At 39.8% G+C, this 24062-nt stretch overlaps 1 protein-coding gene across 1 annotated transcript in view; it reads right to left on the reverse strand.

Annotated features, from left to right (window-relative positions):
- The window catches only part of LOC134804759 (carnitine O-palmitoyltransferase 1, liver isoform), a 37638-nt gene that overhangs the window by 12950 nt on the left and 626 nt on the right, over positions 1-24062 (reverse strand). The window contains exons 2-8 of the mRNA XM_063777977.1: positions 23029-23176; positions 19263-19399; positions 18361-18469; positions 18110-18277; positions 17763-17884; positions 17210-17411; positions 16464-16663 (exon numbers count right to left, since the gene is read on the reverse strand). Of these exons, the coding sequence (XP_063634047.1) occupies positions 16464-16663; positions 17210-17411; positions 17763-17884; positions 18110-18277; positions 18361-18469; positions 19263-19399; positions 23029-23169 (1079 nt within the window). The 5' untranslated portion in view covers positions 23170-23176. The remainder of the gene's footprint in view (positions 1-16463; positions 16664-17209; positions 17412-17762; positions 17885-18109; positions 18278-18360; positions 18470-19262; positions 19400-23028; positions 23177-24062) is intronic.

The raw sequence follows: 24062 nt of genomic DNA on the forward strand, positions 1-24062 counted from the left end.
CGTAGATAGTCTTCCTTAAATACGAGTTCAAGTTCATTAGGTACATATAATTCAGATAAAGTTCTAATCATAAAATATAAATAATTAATTTGTTAATTGCGTTACATAAAATGATTATCATACAATGGTAATGACGTGACCGTTTATTATTACTTATTATTTAGTACTTATTGTAATCAGGTTTAGTTTATAAAATCCAGCTCAATAGGATTTAAGAGTTATTCAGATCTAAAACATATTAACAGCAACACATTCGTATACGAATTGTCAGTTAACAGTTTGCCCGATGTCGATGCTCCGATATATCAGTCGCCATCTGATATATCGGAGCGGCCAAATTGTTAACAAATATTTGAGCAAAGTCTCTATTATCAAGACGTTAATGAGCATGTTCAGATATTTTTGAGCACCTTGGCCTCTCTATGATGGCGATTGTATAACGTTGGTATGTTTAGCCCGACGCGTATATGATCGCAGGCAGCAATTACCGAGCCCCTTTTAGAATACATAGGAACGTGGTTGAAACGGCTTTTGCGAACTTATCTAATTAAATAATGACCATGTCGACCCTATTCTAACCGCTACACGGCCTACTATGACTGAGCGACTAGTTTTATCACTGACTTTGTGTCATTCTTGCTATATAACGTTAATATTTCCTCTCGGAAGATAACATAAAACGTGATTTACAGTCGATTTTTAAAAATTCAAGTTGGTGGATTGTGATTTGATTTAAAGATGTAAGTATGATCTGCCGATATGACGTGTAAGTAATTAAGTATCTCATAACATAAATCATAACTTTATATTGATAAATCAATGCGTCGGTACAATTATTGTCGAAAATGATGAAATACGTAAATAGTATATTGGTTTAATTTGCCTATTGTAATTTTGAAATATCCGTTAATTTAATGTTAAACGTCAAGAACAAACGTAAAGAATGCACTGATGCGGCAGAAGGAGATGGATGTATGGATGTTTGCATCATGCTGTTGATGCTGAGTGGTGCTCTCAATAAATTTCTACAATTTTATGTACCTTAAACCAGCCAACATCCTACTTATTTTGTTAAAATAAACCTCATTTAATTGACTGAAATAAAGCAATACAAAATTGTATTTAAGTACCTACCTTTTGTTTACAGTAACCCGAAAGACAGCTCAAACATAGGCCCTATCTATAAGGCTCTCACAAATTATTGGAAAAAGATAGGTAGTAGAATAGTTTTGTTATCCAGTATGCGTATCAATAGGGTATTTTCCTACTAGTCAAATCAGTTACTTTTTTAGAACTGTCAAAACGATTTGCTAATATGGAATTTATATGAAACATTACATCGTGACGTCACGGTCAACTCACCTACTTTTTATATTCCGTAAAACGGGGTCAATAGAAATCGCAGGGTGAATAGAGAAATTTTGAACTTTTTCTTTCAAGTTGTTATATTTAAAAACGTACATCTCTAAAATTAGATTTTTTGGAAGGCGTATATAGTAGACTATTTATTCTCTACATTGATACCAAAAGAACTTAATCAAACTGCCTAAAAGTTAGATTTTTTTGACTCGAAAGAAAGGTCTCGCCGAGGTAAGAAATGAAGCCTGTCTGAACTTTGTTCTAGCGGTAAATGTTTTGACATTAACTAAGTAAAAGTTATCTAACCTGGCAATATAGTATCTGTAAATAAATAAATAAATAAATAAATAAATATTATAGGACATTTTTACACAAATTGACTAAGCCCCACAGTAAGCTCAAGAAGGCTTGTGTTGTGGGTACTCAGACAACGATATATATAATATATAAATACTTAAATACATAGAAAACAACCATGACTCAGGAACAAATATCTGTATCATCATACAAATAAATGCCCTTACCAGGATTCGAACCCGGGACCATCGGCTTCATAGGCAGGGTCACTACCCACTAGGCCAGACCGGTCGTCGAAATCTGTAGTACCTAAATAATAAATAATATCACTAGTTATCTCTATAATGAAGCATTTTTTTGCACAAAACTTATAACAAGCAAATTTACGTGATAAAGGGGTCAGTGGACACGCATATGGGGTGAATAGTTACGCCATAGGGGGTAGATACAACAAAGGGGTGTAATGACACGCCTTGGGGGTTAAAAGACACGAAAAAATAATTTTGTGTCAAATAGCTGTTTAACAGATATATTTATATACCATTTGCCAATACCAATAGAGTATCAACATAATAATGACCAAATTCGATGCCTATGACAACTAAAACTTAATATTTCTATTCACCCCTTTTTTGTGTCTATAGACCCCGTTTTAAGGATATGGAGAAAACAGGCAGTTTTCCTTTATTTTCTCTGAATTGGGTAGGTAAAAATTTATTTCACAAATGCAAAATTGAAGAACTAACCAAGACTCTAAAAATTATATCAAAATTTTTACTTTTATCATTTGGATTATTGGCGAAAATCGTCCTTGAAGTTGAAAATCGTGTCTTTTCACCCCGTTTTACGGTCTCTATCCGATTTATTAAATAGAACTTGTGTTTAAAAATAACTCCTATATGTGGTATTATCTATGAAAAGGGACCTTATTGTCGATGGCGCTTACGACACTAACATCGATGAGCACTAAACGTAGTAGTTTAAAATTGGTGATTCTGGCCCATTTTAGTTATTTTGATTTCCAATTTAGCAATTAAGTTTCTTTGATTACCACCACCATATTTACAGACTTTTACAAGGATTTCATGCATTATTTTCTAGTATGTATAAGTCCTTGAACTACGTTATTGCTTGTCAGAAACACGACGGCTCATTATTTTCTCGATAGAATCTTAAGTTGAAAACATGCCTAACACTGTCTTTATTTCCTTATGTTAGAAGTACTAGGACGAAAATGTATATGAAACTTACTTCAGTCGATAGCTTTTAAGTAAATCTTCATTATTGCTTGTCCTTTTATCGATACGTTAATTTTTTCATTCATCATTTGATGAATTCAACATTTTGCCTACTAAATTACACCCTACGCGGCAATACCTTGCGCCTATTCCTCACGCCAGTACGCCCGTGACCACTGTCAGCGTCGGACCTGTGCTAGTTTAGCGGACGTTTCATAAAATGGGTAATCACAGTATAAATATGCAAATATGTTATACACACAATGTTTTTCAACATACTTACGAAGAAAAGCAAAATAATTCTTAAATACGGTGACATTTCAGACATTCGTCCGTCATATTGTCATTTTATAACAAGTTGGGCAGCAAAGGCACACACCCATCTAACCAATCCGGAATTCAGTCACGATTGATAAATTGTGTAAACATATTTTAAAAGGCTATAAAATTAATCAAATTGAATAATTTAGACTGGTCACATTTTTGTAAAAATCGATTTCTACTGGCAAAACATATTACTTTTTGGCAACCTGGTTTTTTAACCTAATTAGACCCCGCTGAATCCGAATTTGCCGGTTGCTTGATCGAATTCTTGACTGGAAGTGAGATATGTGATATTAAAGGTCCCTTTTTTTAGTTTTTCGTAAATAACTCGTAAACGGTGGCCAATATAAAAAAAATGAACTAATAATCTACACAAAATTTTCAATAAAAAATATTCAGTACATTTTTAGCAGGGATCAATATTTAAAAAGATAATAAAGAGGGAAAGTTAATTATAATAAATTCTAAGGTTCCTTGTTTTTATTTTTTCGTTAATAATTTGAAAAGTATGACTCATAGCAAAACCAAATCTTACACATAAATCATCATCATCATCATCATCTCAGCCATAAGACGTCCACTGCTGAACATAGGCCTCCCCCTTGGACCTCCATACGTGCCGGTTGGAAGCGACCCGCATCCAGCGTCTTCCGGCGACCTTAACAAGATCGTCTGTCCATCTTGTGGGTGGACGTCCTACGCTGCGCTTGCTAGTCCGTGGTCTCTACTCGAGCACATTTCGACCCCATCGGCCATCTTCTCTGCGTGCAATGTGGCCTGCCCATTGCCACTTCAGCTTGCTAATCCGGTGGGCTATGTCGGTGACTTTAGTTCGTCTACGGATCTCCTCATTTCTGATTCGATCACGTAGAGAAACTCCGAGCATAGCCCTCTCCATAGCTCGTTGAGCGACTTTGAGTTTTGAGATGAGGCCGGTAGTGAAAGACCACGTTTCGGAGCCGTACGTCATCACTGGTAACACACATTGATTAAAGACTTTCGTCTTGAGGCACTGAGGTATGTCGGACGAAAAGACATTACGTAGTTTCCCGAACGCTGCCCAACCGAGTTGGATTCGGCGGTTGACCTCTTTCTCGAAGTTGGACCTACCTAATTGGACTACTTGTCCTAGGTAGATGTACGAGTCAACAACTTCGAGTACCGAGTTCCCAACAGAGACTGGGATGGGCACAACATTGGCATTTGACATAAGTTTCGTCTTGTCCATGTTCATTTTCAAGCCCACCCGTTGTGAAACTCGGTTGAGGTCATCGAGCATCATGCTGAGTTCCTCCATCGTCTTTGCCATGACTACGATATCGTCGGCAAACCGAAGGTGAGTGATGTATTCGCCGTTGATGTTGATGCCAAGTCCTTCCCATTCCAGGAGCTTGAAGGCGTCTTCCATTACGGCAGTAAACAGTTTCGGAGAGATAACGTCTCCCTGCCTTACGCCTCTTTGCAATGGAATCGCCCTCGTGCTCTGCTCCTGTACTCGGACCGACATGGTGGCGTTATTATACAAACACTTCAACACTTCGATGTACCGATAGTCAATATGGCATCGCTGAAGAGACTCAAGCACCGCCCATGTTTCCACCGAATCGAAGGCTTTCTCATAGTCCACAAACGCTAAGCATAATGGCAAGTTATACTCTTCGGTCTTCTGTATAACTTGCCGCAGCGTATGGATGTGGTCTATGGTACTATAGCCTTTTCGGAAACCGGCTTGTTCGGGAGGCTGGAAGTCATCAAGTCTGTGTTCGAGACGGTTCGTGATGACCCTTGAAAACAGCTTATAGACATGGCTCAGAAGCGTGATGGGTCTGTAGTTCTTCAATAGGTTGTTATCACCTTTTTTGAAGAACAACACCACCTCGCCTCTATTCCATGTTTCAGGCGTTATGCCCTCGGACAAGGCGGAATTAAAGAGCTTCTGGAGGACTTTAAGTACCGGTGTTCCACCCGCTCTCAGAAGCTCTGAAGTGATTTCGTCTTTGCCCGGCGCCTTGTTGTTCTTAAGCTGCTCCAGGGCCATCCTAATCTCGTACAGACTGATGTCCGGGATATCTTCGGTATAATGTCGGGACAGCTTGGCTCTTGGATCTCCTACCAAGCTGTCAACGGGCTTTGCGATCGAAGTGTATAACTGTCCATAGAACCTCTCGATCTCACCTAAAACCTCCGCTTTGCTCGACGCTATGCTGCCATCTTCCCGTTTCAGCTTTGTCAGCTGGCTTTGCCCGATAGACCCTTGCTTTGCTTGCGTTGCTTTGTCCTTTGCGAACACTTTGGAGCCTTGGTTTCGCTCAATAGTCTCTTTAATACGGTTAGTATTAAAGAGACGCAGATCATGTCGCAAGGACTTAGATATACGTCTATTGAGCTGCCTATATGACTCCGCGTCATCGGGAGACTGCAACTGTAGCGAGCGTCGTTCAGCCATGAGGTTTAAGGTTTGCTCGGTCAATTTCTGAGGTCTATCTTTACGGCGGGGTCTAAAAAACTTAGACCCTACTGTGTGGACAGTTTCCACTAGCCCGTCGTTGATTTCGTCCACTGAAGCCAAGTTCTCTAGGCAAGCAAAGCGGTTAGAGAGCTCGAGTTGAAAGCTTTCGGGGTTTTGAACATGGGCTCGAGTAGGTCGGAGCGTAGACTTCATCAGGCTGGACCTTTCAAGTTTAATATTGATATTCAGTGTGCCTCTTACGATTCGGTGATCACTACCGGTCTTTACCCTGTTGATCACACATAAATAATAAACATAAAATTTCCTACAAGAAACATGTAGAACACTTTTCGCTAGGATCAATATTTAAAAAGACAAAGCAGCCGGTAAGTTAATTACAATCAATTTTAAAGTCCCTTTTTAGTTTTTTGTAAATAACTCGTAAACGGTGTCCCATAGCAAAATAGGTTTTATGAATAAATAATCTACATAAAATTTCCTGCAAAAAACATCTGAACACTTTTCTCTAGGATCAATATTTAAAACGATATTAAAGGAAGAAAGTTCATTACAATCAATTCACATGTCACTTTTTTTAGTTTTTAGGGTCCCGTACCTCAAAAGGAAAAAACGGAACCCTTATAGGATCACTCGTGCGACTGTCTGTCTGTCTGTCCGTCTGTCACAGCCCATTTTCTTCAAAAGTACTGGACCAATTAAGTTGAAATTTGGTACACACATGTAAATTCGTGACCCAAAGACGGACATCTTACGTAAACAAATGAATTTTAAATATGGAGGCCACTTTTTAGCCAAGGGGGGTTAGTTAACATTAAGAACCTATTTTGCTATGGGCCACCGTTTACGAGTCATTTACGAAAAACTTAAAATAGGGACCTGGAAATTGATTATAATTAACTTACCCCCTTTAATACCTCATTAAATATTGATCGTAGCGAAAAAGTGTACAAAACCTTTTTTGTGGACAATTTTATGTTCAATATTTATGTATAATATTTTTTGCAACTGCCCCCGTTGCAACCGTTTACGAGTTATTTACGAAAAAAAAGCGACCTGTGAACTGAATGTGATTAACTTTCTTCCTTTAATATCGTTTTAAATATGGATCCTAGAGAAAAGTGTTCAGATGTTTTTTGCAGAAAATTTTATGGAGATTATTTATTCATAAAAACCTATTGTGCTATGGGACACCGTTTACGAGTTATTTACAAAAAACTAAAAAGGGACTTTAAAATTGATTATAATTGACTTACCGGATGCTTTGTCTTTTTAAATATTGATCCTAGCGAAAAGTGTTCTACACCCATGCATCCGAGTATTTATGTGTTTTGGCTAGTCTGGGGTTTATGCCTGCAATTGATAAACCTACGAGGAACAATAGCTGTTTGGATCACTTCTTTGTAAGGTCAGTGAGGAATTTTGCGTCAGTGGTCTGTGTCTCTGACATTACAGACCATGACCTAGTTATGATCGGTATCTCAATCCCCAATAAGGTTAATATTACAAAGCCATCCAAAACTGTGATCAGCCAGGATTTTGAAGCCATCGGAGCGGCACTTAAAGAAGAAAACTGGCACACAGTCACTAGTAAAACATCAGCTAATGAAGCCGCAGAAGCCTTTTACTCCATATTGTCTAACCTAATTTCAAAACATTCTTCATGCAGATCAGTTAGTAATTCAAAATTTATTATAAAACCCTGGATGACTCCAGGCTTGATTAAATGCTCTAGAGTTAAGGACAAACTACATATCAATCACAGGAAACACCCCCATAATGAAATAGCCAAAATAACTTATACTAGATATAGAAATTTTTATATAAGCATTTTACGAAAAACCAAGGATGATTATGACCGGAAACAACTTTTGGATAATAAAAAACACCCGAGGAAACTTTGGAGAATTATTAGAGACATATCTCACCTAAATCGGGATAGGCATACACCCCATGAACTAGCCACCATCAAGCCTAATTTTTCTGACTCCCTAAATCACACCAATGAATTCTTCTCCTCAGTGGGCAAAAACCTAGCAAATGTTATACTCTCTGAAAAAAACAAGAGTGAGGCCACACTTGCGACTGAAATAGCCTTAACAAACTCCCCTCTTCGATCAATGTTCTTAAATCCTACCGACGATACTGAAGTAGAAAAATTAATCATGTCCTTAAACCCTGATTGCGCGTCCGGCATTGATAAACTAAACACTCGTATTTTAAAAATCCTAAAAAACTATATCGTCAAACCACTTGTACATATTTTTAACCTCAGCATTTCATCGGGTTCTTTTCCGGAGTGCTGGAAAGTAGCTGCAGTAGTTCCCGTTCATAAAGGAGGTGACAAGACCCTCCCCGGGAATTATCGCCCTATTTCTCTTCTCAGCAGTCTGTCTAAAATACTGGAAAAGATTATTAATAATCAACTAATCAACTTCCTTGAATCAGAACACCTACTCTCTCAAAGACAATATGGCTTTCGGAAAAAGAGATCTTCTGAACAAGCCGCCACCTTACTGGTTAACCTTGTCTCGTCCTATCTTGACAGAGGAGAATCCTGCGTGGGAATCTTCCTAGATCTGGCCAAGGCGTTTGACACTGTCTCAATCCCGATTTTGCTAAGGAAGCTTGAACTGTTAGGCATTCGCGGTATCGCATGGAACTGGTTCCAAAGCTACCTTACAAACCGGAAGCAGTGTGTAAGACTCGGCACTTTAGTCAGTGATTCAGCCCCGATAACCTTTGGCGTGCCACAGGGAAGCGTCCTCGGTCCCACTCTATTTCTGATCTACCTCAATGACTTAATCTCTCTACCCGTCAGTCAGGCAGAAATTATCTGCTACGCAGACGACACTGCTCTGCTGTTTCACGATGTCTCCTGGGCTCGTTGCTTCGCGGTAGCAGAGACAGGTTTGACTGTGATTGCCAAGTGGCTCGCTGACAACCTGCTTTCACTTAATATTTCAAAAACAAAATACTTATGTTTTCATAAAACGGCCTCTTCTGCCCCCAGCTCGCGACCAGATCTCAAGCTTTCTTGTGGCAGTGCAGAGGATGACCCAGCTATTCACTCGAGTAGAGTTTTCGATGTGGTTAGTAATTGTACCACCGTAAAGTACCTGGGCATTACGCTTGATGAAAATCTTAATTTCAAAAAGCACATCGAATTGTTGTCTGCTAGAGTCCGAAAGGTTGTATTCATTATGAAGCTGCTACGAAATTCTGCTACGAGGGAGTTGCTTAAGCTTGTATACACTTCGATTTGTGAATCCATCCTATCATACTGCATTGGTGTGTGGGGTGGCTCCACTAGCTCTGCACTACTGCCTCTCGAAAGGACCCAAAGGTTTGTGCTCAAGATCATGCTCGGGAAACCCGGGTTGTTTCCGACTGTTTCCCTTTATAAAGACGCGGATGTTCTTAGTGTCAGGCAATTATTAATCCTACGAGTTGCAACTCACGTGCATCAAAAAACTATAAACTCTGAAGAATATATTACCATAATCCGTAATCGAGTCTTTAGAATTCCTACGCCCATCGTAAAAACCACATTCGCGAGGCGTTTTCCTAACTTCCTGCATCCGTATATTTACAATTCAGTAGTAAAGGCATGCAACATATCTGAAAAGTCTCCTGTTGAAGCAAAACTTATAATTAAGAATTGGTTGAAAGATCTTAACTATATTCGAACTGAGATGCTGTTGAAGGTCATCACCTAATCCCTCACATGATAACCATCTCTGTAGCCTTACGCCTTACACACACTCGCACACACACACGCAAACACACACACACATACACACGCACCATTTTTTTCATTCTTTGAATTTCATAATTTCCTTAATTATTAGTTTATAAGATTAGTTTCTTCTTAACCTTTTGCTTACAAATTGAAAACTCGGCTGCCACGTCACAGGCATAGCCTAGTGTGGGGCCACAGGATATATATATATATTGTCAACAAGGTTATTTCAAATAAATATTATTCTTATTATTCTCTTTATTTATTTTTCGTCTTAAGTTAGGTTTGTTATAATATGAATATAAAAGTAAAATATAAAAACACTTACAAAACAATAAAAAATACATATAAACACATTATAAAAAACCTAACCTAGGGTGCCGCCGGCAGCGGGGCTTGGCCCAAGCTGCCGGTGGTCAGGGCCGCAGAGTGAGGAACCGACGTACTATACGCGCCGTGTCCAATATTACCGCCTTCTGCATCTGACCCTTGATCCAACCACCCAGCGAGAGTCTCTCTAGGTGTTGGTCGAGACTCTTCGCTATGAGACCGTTCGCTGACACAACTATCGGAACAATGATCGTCGAGTCAACATCCCACATGGCGGTAATCTCGTGAGCTAAGTCTAGGTACTTGCTGGACTTGTCCTTCTCGGCCTTCACGAGATTCTCATCATGGGGGATGGTGACGTCGGCGAGCACGGCCCGGCGCTGCGATCGGTCTATCAGCACGATGTCAGGCTTATTGGCGACAATAGTCCTGTCAGTGATGATAGATCGATCCCAATAGAGCGTGGCACGACCATTCTCGAGAACAGGCGCAGGTAAGTACTTGTAGTACGGTACTTCGCGGTCCACAAGGCCGTATAGAAGAGCAAGTTGCTGGTGAATAATCCTGGCTACGAGATTATGTCTGTGCAAGTACTCACCGTTAGCAAGATGAGAACAACCGGAAATGATATGCCTGAGTGACTCTCCGGGACGGCGGCATGCCCGACAAATGTCGACCGTACCGTCCTTCAGGATATATTTCCGATAGTTGTTCGTCATCATCACTTCGTCCGCAATTGCACAGGCAAAACCCTCGGTTTCTCCGAAGAGGTCCCCGAATCGTAACCAGTTCACCGACGCGAGCAGGTCCACATCGGGTCCCGTGATGGCCTTGTAGAACCGCCCGTGTAGCGCCTTACTCTCCCATGCCGCCTTGCGATCCGCAGTACTTAGTACCACAGGTTTGCGCCAGTTCTCGTTTGCCAAGGAGAGCGGCGTGAGGTTCCTGTCTACTGCCACCACATCACGATGCATCCCACACTCGTTGTTAAGGAAATAATTCCTGAGATTGTATACCTCGCGGTTGTGGAGATCCTTGGCGTTTAGGAAGCCTCGGCCTCCACACTTCCGTGGGATGTACAATCTCATAACTGACGAGCGTGGGTGTAGCATGCGATGTGTGGTGAGCAGTGACCGGACCCTCCGATCCAGGGCGTCCAGCTCGGTCTGAGTCCACCTTAGTATGCCAAAGGAGTATGTGAGAAGAGGCATTACCCAGGCGTTGAAGGCGCGCACTTTGTTGCCTCCTGACAAAAGACTGTTAAGGACTTTTGTGAGCCGACTGAAAAAGCGCTCCTTCACCGACCGTCTAATACCCTCGTCCTCAATACCCAACGACAGTGACATACCAAGGTATTTATAGGTCTCTGATTCAGAGATAGACCAGGCCCCAATTTCACCACGGTGACAGGTGCGACAATTGTAAAATCACTGTTGCTGACGTCACAGGCATCCATGGGCTACGGTTACCACTTACCATCGGGCGGGCCGTATTCCTGTTTGCCACCATCATTGTTTTATTAAAAAAAACTTTATTATATCGGAAAAAAAACAGATATTTCTTTTGCGAAGTTTCTGACAATTGTCAAGATTTAGAAGAATTGTAGGTAATTCTTGACAGGTAATGAGTTATATGTCGGAATTTCGTGACAATTGTAGTGTTTTTGTGACAATTGTCATAAACTTAGCAAGAGAAATATCTGTTTTTTTCCGATATAATAAAGTTTTTTTAAATAAAACAATGATGGTGGCAAACAGGAATACGGCCCGCCCGATGGTAAGCGGTAAACGTAGCCCATGGATGCCTGTGACGTCAGCAACAGTGATGTTTTACAATTGTCGCACCTGTCACCGTGGTGAAATTGGAGCCTGAAAGACATTGTCTCAGAAAGTTGTAAATTTGTTGAATTTACAACCTTCCCCCGCTGTACATGCATAACCGCACATTTATCGACACCAAACTCCATGTTGATGGCACTACTGAAGACTTCGGTGGTTTTCAGTAGCTCCAACAAGCCTTGGGTATTTGGTGCAAATAATTTGAGGTCATCCATGTACAGAAGGTGAGAAATAACTTCACCCTCTCTCCGAAGCCGGCAACCTAGTCCCAAATCCTTCAGCAAGGTGCTGAGGGGATTCAGAGCTAGGCAGAACCATAGCGGACTCAGACTGTCGCCCTGAAATATTCCTCGCTCAATCCTTATAAAATCCTGTGGGCCAGGTCGGTCATCCCCGCCTCCTGGTTGACGAAGGACTGTGGTCCACTGCGAGCCTTCCTAAGCGCGTGTATGGGGCACACCGGCTTAGGAAGGCTCTCAAAGCTGCATCAACTTTGTACAGCTCTAAGACCCTCCCCAGCCATGAATGAGGCACCGAATCATAGGCCTTCTTGTAGTCAATCCAAGCGGCTGAGAGGGCCCCCTTGGTCCGCCGGATTTGTTGGCAGATGGTCATGTCTATAAGGAGGAGCTCTTTAGTACCACGGGACCCAACCCTACATCCATTTTGAGCAGAGGCCAAAATATTGTTTGCGACAATGTGCGCGTTGATTTTTGCTCTCAAAATGGATGTAAGGAGCTTGTAGAGTGTAGGCAAGCATGTGATGGGTCTGTAGTTCTTCGCTTCCGTGGTACTACCGGACTTATAGAGCAGGAAGGTGACACCAGTTGTTAAGGAAGGTGGGAGAGAACCAAGTTCGAGGGCTTGTTGAAATTGTGCTGCTAAGTAGGAGTGCGAGCATCGGAACCATTTTAGCCAGAAGTTGTGCAATCCATCCGGCCCAGGACTTTTCCAGTTCTGGGCCGTGCGGATGGCACAACTTACGTCATCGGGGCTGATGGTGACTGCCCCCATAGGTTCAATGGACTCGCACTCACGCTCGACAACACTCATCCAACTCCCCTCGGTGTGTCCGACAGGCACCGACCAGATGCTACGCCAGAAGTCATTCATGACAGTAGCATCCGGTGGCCGCGAGTCGGATGCACGAAGGTTGGTTTCCTCCCACTTTCGGTACATCTTCCTTTGGTCACTCTGGAAAAGACGATTCTGCTAGAATCGGTCCACACGCTCTCTGTAGCGGCGAATACGGTTTGCCCATGCATAGACTTTCTGCTTTAGAAAGTCGATGCGCTCCGTAACGTTGGCCATGTAGTCGCGGGGCCTGATATCCGTCCCCACGAATGCCTGGTTTACAAAGCGCATTACTCGGGGGCGATTGTTGCCCCCCCTGAAGCAGATCAGCTTTGCGATAAGAGTCCTAAAAGAGCTGATACGTCGCTCGATCCGTATTTGCCATGCGGGGGCACCTCCGGCGGTCCTAGGTGCACGTTCAGAGTCCGGAAACTTGACTCGTGCAACACGGCACGCCGCGATGGCTCCGCAATACATGATCGCGTGCGTATCATCTAAATCTTTACTAGTCCGCAAATATGGCTCTAGTAAAGCGTTTAGGGCTCCCATTAGCGCTAGATTGTGTCTATTCATAGGCAAACGTGGTAATCGTGGCCTAGTATCGGGTGTGGAGCGGTACCGCGTAATCGCCTCGTCCAGAGTCCTCCTCAGTTGCTCATTGGCTGTACTACCCACACTCTGCGCGAACTCCTCCTCGTCGGCACTGAGATCTACCCGCGGCGCCCCCGGTGCCTGGTCGGGTGCCGGCACCGGATCCGGCGACGTGGCGGGCGGATCCCGCGCCGAGGTAGAAGCTGCGCGAGCAGAGAGAGCCTCCAGGCGAAGCCGATCAAGTGTCGAGTCATCCAACCGCTTTTGCCGCTGGATGACTCGCACCTGATCCGATAGTCGTTGCGCAGTCACGTCGATGGTCGGTTCGAGGGCCTGAAACAGTGGAAGCATTCGGACACGGTACGCGCATAAGTTGGTTCCCCCCTCTGTAGCCCCATAGTAGGCGCGCATGACGTTCTCATTAATGGTTTGAGACATCCATTATTATTCTTATTCTTATGTTTCTTGTAGGAAATTTTATGTTTATTATTTGTGTAAAATTTGTTTTTGCTATGAGTCATACTTTTCAAATTATTAACGAAAAAATAAAAACAAGGAACCTTAGAATTTATTATAATTAACTTTTCCTCTTTATTATCTTTTTAAATATTGATCCCTGCTAAAAATGTACTAAATCTTTTTTTATTGAAAATGTTGTGTCGATTATTAACGTTTAACAATTTTTTTTATATTGGCCACCGTTTACGAGTTATTTACGAAAAACTAAAAAAAGAGACCTTCAAAAATTGATTATAATTAACTTTCCCGCCTTAATATCTCTTTGAATATTGATCCTAGCGAACAATTGTACGGAATCTTTCTTGTAGGCAATTTTATGCAGATTACTTATGTTTAAGAAAATTTTTGCTATGCGCCACAGTTTAAGAGTTATTTACGAAAAACTAAAAAAAGGGACCTTTAATATCAACTATCTCACTTCCAGTCAAGAATTCGATCAATCAAACGGCAATTTCGGATTCAGCGGGGTCTAATTAGGTTAAAAAACCCGGTTGCCCGGTTAATATGTTTGGCCAGTCGAAATCGATTTTTACAAAAACATGATCAGTCAAGTATACACTCATATTGTATATGTATACATATAATTAATAATTATTTAGGTACACTCACCGACCTCACCGTCTTACCTACCATTTTTAGGGTTCCCTACCCAAAGGGTAAAACGGAACCCTATTAGTAAGACTCCGCTGTCCGTCCGTTCGTCCGTCCGTCTGTCAGCAGGCTGTATCTCACGAACCGTGATAGCTAGACAGTTGAAATTTTCACAGATGATGTATTTCTGTTGCCGCTATAACAACAAATACTAAAAAGTACGGAACCCTCGGTGGGCTCAGTGGGCGAGTCCGACTCGCGCTTATCCGGTTTTTAATTTAATTAAGTACTCGTCAAAATTCGAATTTACTAATAAATCTTTTTCAATATTAATTGCCGAACTAAAAATCCCGGAACTGACGATTCAGAATACCGATGTCGTCAGAATAAGGACGTAGACGTGCTGCGCGGGAATGGTGCGGTGCGCCGCGCGGGGCGCCCGCCTGCCCGTTCTATCACTCGTCTGCTTCACCCCCTTGAAAACGTAAAACTCGAGTATAAGAGCGCCTTAAATATTCTATACACTTTTTCGCTAGGATCAATCTTCTTCTCCTTCAACCTAGCGTTTTAGCTAAGCGTCCGGTCTTCAGCATCCTCTGGTGTGAGTAGATTTTAAGTAGATTACTTATGTATCAGAACATTTTTTGGTACAGGCCACCGTTTACGAGTTATTTACAAAAAATATTAACAATTGATCATATTTAACTTTTTACCTTAAATATTTTTTTAAATACTGATCCTAGCGAAAAAGTGTATAGAATATTTAATGTAGACAATTTTACGCAGATTACTTATGTATCAGAACATTTTTGCTACAGGTCACCGTTTACGAGTTATTTATAAAAAACTACAAAGGGACCTTTAAACCCAATGACTGATAAGTTCATCAGCGTCACATAACATAAATTGACCTCCGCATTGGATAGACAGCAACATTGAATGTTCCAGTAATCAAAGAAACTTAATTGCTAAATTGGAAATCAAAATAACTAAACTGGGCCAGAATCTCCAATTTTAAACTACTACGTTTTGTGCTCATCGATGTTAGTGTCGTAAGCGCCATCGACAATAAGGTCCCTTTTCATAGATAATACCACATATATCTGTGTTTTTCTAATAATTATCTGGTGCTTTATTTAATGCATGGTGTAGAATAATTTATTTTAAATACAGTATAATACCCTATTATAATTTTATAGCCGTATATTGCTCATACCGCGGTCTCCAGATGGTGTCACGCGGTTGGTGGCGTTAAATAAAAGCTAGAATGAAATCTATGGGCGGTGTATGTACAGCCATATCGTTATTCCATATTATTTAATAATGGGTTTCTTTGTCTATTGATTCAATGTCGTCAGAATCAGATTGTGTATTACATACTTTATCCGAATTTTTGTTTGTATTAAATATATACTTTGTACTTTCAAGTTATAGTCCTAGCCTAGAGATGAAATCCTGTATTGAAATACGCATATTTTTCGATTCAATACAAAAAAAGTTAAAAGAAACAGATACCCTACATATGTAAGTAAGTAAACACTTTAGAACAGGTAACAACTCATCTATAGTACTTACCTATCAAGACCAACTCTATTATAATTTACCCTACAGAGAAGGACGAATCTAGCGAGGACACCAAAAAACTTGTACAGGACGTGATAAAACCAGAAGCCCTTAAACTACATGTTCGCGGACGAACGAAGAACGGAGGCGTTATTATAAATACCGACCGCGAGGACGACCTAGAAAAGTTAAAAGCATCCCAGCAGCTTCCAAAATAGGGATTAAAATTGGAAGAAACCACCAAAAGGAGACCCAAAATTATCTTGTTAGGCGTTCCCTCAAATATCACAGAAAACGAGGTATTTGAATGCATTTATAAACAAATTAGCATGCAGCGTATATTATAATATCTTTATTCATAAACTGAACATGCCTCTATTGATTAATTTATGTTTTATAATTTATCCCTTAAGCACACGAAGGTCAAAAGTGACAGATAAGGCCAAACAAATAATAGCTATTTGAGGCCTGTAAGTCGTTTATGAATAACGGTGTCAGTATAGTCGTTGTAGCGGTGATAATGTACTCACACTTGTATCTCCGCCGGCTTGAGCAGGCGTCCCCTGTAGTAGATGATAACCTTGAAGTAGCGGCCCTTGTGGTAGACGGTGATGTGGCTGCAGTCCTGGTAGTGCACGATCTTATCGCTCTCCACGCCGGGCACGCGCACCGTGTTGAACAGCCGCTCGTACTGCGCCGAGCACAGGGGCACCATGCCTTGTAGCATTATCTGTTAACAACCGCACTTTTGTTTACTTTAATGGCCGAAACTCTACAACACTGCTACTCTACATCCTACGTACGCAACGCACAGCGTGTGCTTATATTTAATACCCCTGTAATGGCTTTCAAGCGGTCGAACCACCGATTTAAGATATGAACAGCTGGTTTCGTTTTATGTTCATCAGGGTGATATTCCACCTGTCCAATTTCTTTGCCCAATGCCATTGCGTCTCACTCTCTCATTAAGCAAAATGTGAGACGCAATACACATTGGACCAAGAAATTGGACAGGTGGAATACCACCCTTAGGCCCACTTGCACCATTCCACTAACCCGGGGTTTAGCGTTTAAACCGTTAACCCAGTGTCAAATTGTACTGGTAACCATGGTTACTACAGCTTTAACCGGCTAACCTCGGGTTAGAGGAATGGTGCAAGTGGCGCTTAGACACTCAAATTTCCGCAGGCGTTGATCAATATTTTTTTAACATCATCAATTATGATTTTTTTAACTACTTAGTCAATATTACAAACTTATTTCAAATGACACGTACTGGTTCTAGTTCCTGTCTATCAATAAGCCTTCGGAATTGAAGACAGAGGTATATGACCACCCCGGCGCGCGCCGCTTGGTTGGTCGTGGGCTTCAGCAGAATGGCGTCGGTTCCGTAGAAGTTGGAGTTTACCATGAGAGGCGACCTTCCCCTCAGGTAAACGTACTCCTCCCACCAATCCGACACGTAGTTGGATGACCACCTATAACAGCCACGGATGTAATTCATCTTGATTGATCATGATCTTCCGGAGCGCCTTTTCAAGGCGGGGAATACGTAGTTACTGTTCTTAATGTTAGTTTTAATTAGTTAATCGTATTGCTCTAATTCCATATTTTAAGTACACGTACCTACGTCATTCACAACAACAACTCTTTCAACATATATGTATATGTCCTTTACTTTTTATAGACGTACCATTATAAAAGACAAATGTTGGTTATAAATAAAAGGTATCGTTCCAGCCATGTACTACTACTCTACTAACATTCAAAATCTTCAATACACTTTTACATTATAAAATCGATATTAGATATGAAAAAAGGGAAATTACCATGATTTCAGCACGAGATATCTCTGTAGTTTGACAGCGATTGTCTCTTCAAACTCTTTCGCTAATCTTTCCACCCGGCGATAATTTTCATCGTCTAACAAGGGCCGCACGCTGATCAAGTACTGCAAAGAAGGAACGGTAAATAAGTAATCTGACAGTCAAATTATTGAGGGGCCACGAGGTTGAGGAAGCGTTGCGCAAGGGGAGCCGCGGCCGCGACCTCTAGTTATGCTCATTTATTGACTACGCGGAAACGGAACCACGATCATAACAAGAACTCGGAACATCGGCAAATTGACCTTCATCCAAACGGTGCCAATTAACGTACAAAGACGGGCAGTTCGTACCCTCCTCATGGTGTCCTTCACGCTGGGCAGGGGCAGTCTCGGCAGCGAGCCCTGGAAACTGTATAGCCGGGGCTTGTTCCAGCCTGACAACACTTTGACGACGCTAGCCCATAACTTTGTTTTCAGTGATATCTTCGACCCGGGTACGCGCGACTCGTACATCCAACCCTACAAAAATATAACGGGTATTGACATTACAAACGTCATTAACTACATATTTATACATTTATGATATATTAAAAATAAAATACCTTGTACATAAGCAGCACCTTTAGCATATATCTCATGAGAAATATAACGGAAAGCCACATAGTGAGGGCGGCCAGTAAACAAGCGATTACTTGCCACATCGTCGAGGAGCTACAAAACAAACTGATTATTAACGGTGGCCACAAGAAACTTGCTTATATTGGCCGACTGAAATAGCGTTATTTTTAAACGCGTTACAAGCCCAAATTAGGCATTAATCGTTTGTTTTGGGACCAGTTGCACCAACCACATTTAGCGGACTGATCAACATCACTCAGCAATGAACTATGAAATTTTGCTTACAATAATATTTAGCGAACGCTTTGATGGAGACAGGCGGTATGGTGCAACTGACCCTTAATCTGTATATTGACATAATTATGTATTATTTTTAATAAAGAGATAAATCGTAAATAAATTAATTGAGGCTTGTAAAGTATTATGATTAAGGGGTTATACTAATGGGCCTGTTGAAAAAACAGCAAGCCACGAGTACATAATAAACGTAACTTTAAATTAAACAATCATTAATTCTCTTTCAGTAGGTAAGTATTAGTGGAATCAATTAGAGTCAGACCAAGAATAGTCTGCAGCGGATTTGATAGCCCACGCAGCGCAAGTGTTATTTTAAACGTCAAACTTCTATGAAATTATGACGTAGAAATTACACTTGAACTGCGTGGGCTATCAAATCCACTGCAGACTTTTTTTGGTCCGACATTAACTTCATACTTGAGACTCTTGACAGGAAAGAAAACATGTCGTATAGACTTTTTCTTAAGAAGGAAGTAATCCGTCTCTGGAGGTAATTACTAGGGTTCATCAGCCATCTATCACTAGCGCTTAGCTTTTTAAAATACCATCCTAAGATTCATCAAAACAGATATGTGATGAAAAAACTTACCCAGGTAACACGGTTAGTGCTTTTTGTACTAAGCCAAAGGGTATATGGAAGCCTCCAAAATGCGCAGCTGCGAGCAGGGTCCACAGCACATACAGTGATTGCAAATGTCCGGGGTATACTCCATTCAGGACGCTGTTCTGTTAAAACGATAGCCAAGTTTAGGAAACGTAAACTTCATAAACTTAAATTAATGTCACTAAGTATTCATCAAACATCAACAGTCCTGCTTCGTAAAGTTATTTCACCGGAATAATTATTTTAATACGTAGTTTAAAAACAACCCGACCCCCGATTAATTTTTTTCCTGTACGAACAGAACCATTCGTTTTCAAAGTTCTTTGAACTGTTTTCTGTGCCACCCGGACCACAAAAACTAATCAATTGACACCTTGGTCATCATCATTTTATAGCATTTTCGGTGCAGCGGAGTGGTGTTAACGGAATTGTTATAAACAATTTCAACCCTAATAATTAATTAGCGTTAATTACGTTAATATTAACCTTAATTTACCATTTCAGTTGGAATTATCTACATATACCAATTCCGTTAACATCACCCCGCTGCACCAAAAATGCTATAAAACGATGTCTGGTCATCATAATCTGCTCAGTGGGTTTGACACTGCACCAATCATAGCTTGTGATTTTGCCGTGGTCAGGTAATAAAAATAGATACAACACATTGCAAATTAACATACCTGCCATACAAAATTAACCTATTCCAGTAGGTATAAGATATTTCCAAATATCAGGTACATAGGTAGCAGTTGTTTTGTCGGGGCCTAGTTATAATTACCAGAATGTCGGTGCACTTTTGTTAGACTATAATGAAATGCACATTACATTAACTGTTTGATGCCCTTGTATGTATAACAGGTGGAATATTTACATAGTAAAATGATCAAGTAAAACCTTAGGTACATTCATTCATATTGCTGATAACGTTAAATACCTCTAATGCCTTACTGTTGGGAATACATATTTATTCCTCTTGACCCGGGTAATGATTTACTTAAAAAGAGGGACCAAATCCTATAAAGTTATCTGTAATTTACACGCAAATATTAAATAATTATAAATAAATTCGTTTATTGACAGGCAAGTCGGCAAGTGACACCCATAGAATATGAATATATAGGGTAAATCGTCAATTAATGGCCATTCTGTTTATAGGTGAATATAATTCATTTTTAGTTTAGGGTGGCCACTTGGTGGCCAGTTATTGACGAGTTACTATAGGTCTGCCACTTATTTGATTTATCTTAGGCGGTTGGTAAAGAAGTTACTCGAGAATCTTCTAGTAGAAGGTAACAGAGTTTTGAGACTCTTAACTAGTTTAGATATTGTATTTTTACATACTTAAAATAATGCAAGTCAGTTTCATGCAGCCAAGCCCTTCGTTCCTGGCCATAATATTTTTTTACCGACCGCCTCGGTTAAACGGTACCTAAACATATCAATCAATGCGATTTTAAATAAGCCTTATCAGCGAGCATGCTATTATACTATAGGTACCTATATACATATACCGCGGGGCTTGCGGTCGCCAATACCTAATCCGTTAAACCCGTCCCATTAGGTACTTACTTAATAAATAAATGACGAATGTTTGAATGAAGTGCTAGATGTTTTAAACATATAGCAAAATTAGCTTAGCTTATAATAAATAGTCTTATTATTTTTCTCGTGTAGGTATCATAGTACTTTTATTGATTGCTATGGATGGACTAGTTAGAACTCGTGTTAAAAGGTTTAGTGAGGTCAGTCAGAATCGGATACGGAAACAAGCCGTTTCTAATATTGATAGTGTTTTAAATTGCCTACTTATTGTTAGGATTTTTTCAATATCGTTATGAATATTTATGTTTATGGAAGAATTATGTCGAAGAAAAATCGTTGTTGGTGTTCATAATGTCTATTTGTTAGCAAAGGCTATACGGAAATTAAAACTCTTTACACTTTCATGTTATTATTTGTATGAAATTATCATTCAGATGCAAACTAATCTATCCAGACGGTCTACAATTTTTTTTGTTAAATTGACATAAAAGATGGGAGCGGACTGAAGCGACAGCTACCTTTAACATAAAATGTTATAGTGCGCTCAAGTGACGATAAGTTGTACCCAAAATCAAGCCGCGAGAAGCCGCGACCCGCAAGTGTGGACTTGTGGAATTGATTCGCACATTGTTCCGAACGGTTTTTGTTTGTTTCGTAATAAAGAGATACATTATCATAGCATTGACTTTAGGATTTCACATATCGTCGGAGATAACTTTTAAAACATCGTGAAATCTTGATTGAATGAAATATCATGCAGGCTGGTAGGTTTACTCGCTATATCACCGGGATGAGTATACTTTACCAATAAAACCAGTCACTTACTTAAAACGAAAGGTGACTTTAAGAGTTTATGGACTTATGTTTATAATATACACCATATCCATACTAATATTATAAATGCGAAAGTGTGTCTGTATGTCTGTTACCTCTTCACGCTTAAACCGCTGAACGGATTTATTTTAAATTTGGCATAGAGATAGTTTGAATCACGGGAAAGGACATAGGATAGTTTTTATGTCGGAAATCATCCCTAAAGAGTGCGAAAGAAGGGGGGGTAGAATTGAAAGAGTTAATTAATTGCCTGATAATTGATGTAAGCAATGCTCGAATTGAATGATTGCTGTTACGTTTTATCCAGGCGCTATACTTTAGCTGATGTTACTATTCCACGCAGACGAAGTCGCGGGCAAAAGCTAGTATTAATATACTGATACCGTCCTTATACAAATAAAACATTTATGCAAGAAACGGATCACAAGAAAACTTTTACATGTCTGACTGTACATAGTATACCAGTTAGCGTCAGTTGTTAGATATATGCTTACCGTTTTCAGATAAATTCATGGAAGATAAATAGGTAGTTCCCTATTTACATTGTCTGGTGTTGTCACATTTATTTAGTAGATAACAATATTGATAACATCAACAGATAAGAACATATCCTGAAGTGAACAGTAAGTAAATATTTACGGAGACAAAGATTTTTTTATGCAATAAAATATTAAATAAATCATATGAAAAATAAGGCCTGACATAGTGAAAAGGATCCTCACCATGCAGCACAAATATTAAAATCTAAACAAAAGTTATATTGAAATAAAAAAAAATATGAATACATATAATGATAAACCATTAGGAAACCAAACATACACATACTCAAATAAAAGGTTTAATTACTGGATTACAGTACCTAAAGCAATTTCAAAATTAGTTATTAAAGATTTTCTGCATTCCTCTAAATTTGTCCATGAGTGTAGTAAATAACACTCCCCCAATTTATTAAGTTTGGTTCGCTTCCTTGGTTCAATAGTAAACCAAAAAGAATATAAGAAGTATATGTACAGTTGCCATCAGATAAATCGGAGCAGCCAAGGTTTGCACAAATATCTGAACAATGTAAGTAAATATCCTTTATTGCACCATTAAGTAAAAAAAAAATTCAATAACCGAAATACAAGCTTAAGAGTAGGTAACAACAGGCAAAAGACAAACCCCCTTCTTCATAAACGTCTACTAAAGTTGACAAGCTGATAATAATTGTTTGTCCCTTTCCGACGTATTGGTATGATTTTAATATCTGAACAAAGTCTCTATTATCAAGATGTTAAAATGTACATTCAGATGTGTTGAGCACCTTGTCTGCTCCGATGTATAATGGCATCACTACCATCACTGGTGACTGTATTAATAACATAAAACTTACCTTGAAGCGCGCCAGACGTTTCTTCCAGGAGCGCAGACCAGACTCCCAGACCAAATAAAGCACTTCTCGGTCAAAGTTGACATCCCAGCCATCGTGGGTGATGGCAAATGAGAAGGCAACAGCTGAGTGGGCTTCTGCCATGGTGCCTCTAAAACAAATCATTATAAATTAATATTTTGGAGACAATATTTTGCAACAATAAGTATACATATGTGTAATGAATATTGTAATACTCAAATGTACTTATAGGAAAGACTTCATAGTTGCAGAAACAGTTATTCATTCTAAATAACTTCTAGTATCCCACAGCTCTATTACTAGTACAAATGAGTCACTTAACTTCAAAGTCGGGTAAATCCATCAGTCAGATTATGCGATTTTGGTATCAAGAAAAGGTAATAGGGTAGATATTTGCGGGTCAAATGGATTTACCCGAGTTTGAGGTTAAGCAACACAAATTGCCTCCAATTAAAGTTAAATCATTTTATATTCATTATAAATTGAACAGAGTTGCTTTTGTTTTGTTTTTATGTGAAAACAAATTAAATTCTATTTTGCTTCCTAACCTGTTTAAGCTCAATTAGTGCAATAGGCACAGTTACCCTAATGTATAGAGCGGGAACAAATGAATTAATAATACAGTTATGGAACCTTACACTTGAAGTAAGAATGGTAAATATCAAGGATATTTGTATTAAGCCCTTTGGTGCAATCCAGGGTTAGAACGAATTGCCAGGAATACACCTTATTGCTAGGCTACCAACATTTGTTCTTTAGCTTAATTAATAATTTAAAATGTGTACCACCTGTTAATTTCTTCTTAGTTCTCCTAAAATTATTTTTTCCGGATAAGAGTAGGATATGAACAGATTATAATTGAAAAAGTAGAACTACCTGCATCAAACATACATATTGTTTACCTTTCAAAATTTTAACTGTGTAACTAATTGTTACTTAAAAGAAAATTCATAATAGGTATATAATCAAATAGAGTAGGGCGTAATTAAAAAAAAAAAAAAAAATTGGAAGCAAGG

This window comes from Cydia splendana, chromosome Z, assembly GCF_910591565.1.
Source record: "Cydia splendana chromosome Z, ilCydSple1.2, whole genome shotgun sequence".
NCBI classification, from domain to species: Eukaryota; Metazoa; Arthropoda; class Insecta; order Lepidoptera; family Tortricidae; genus Cydia; species Cydia splendana.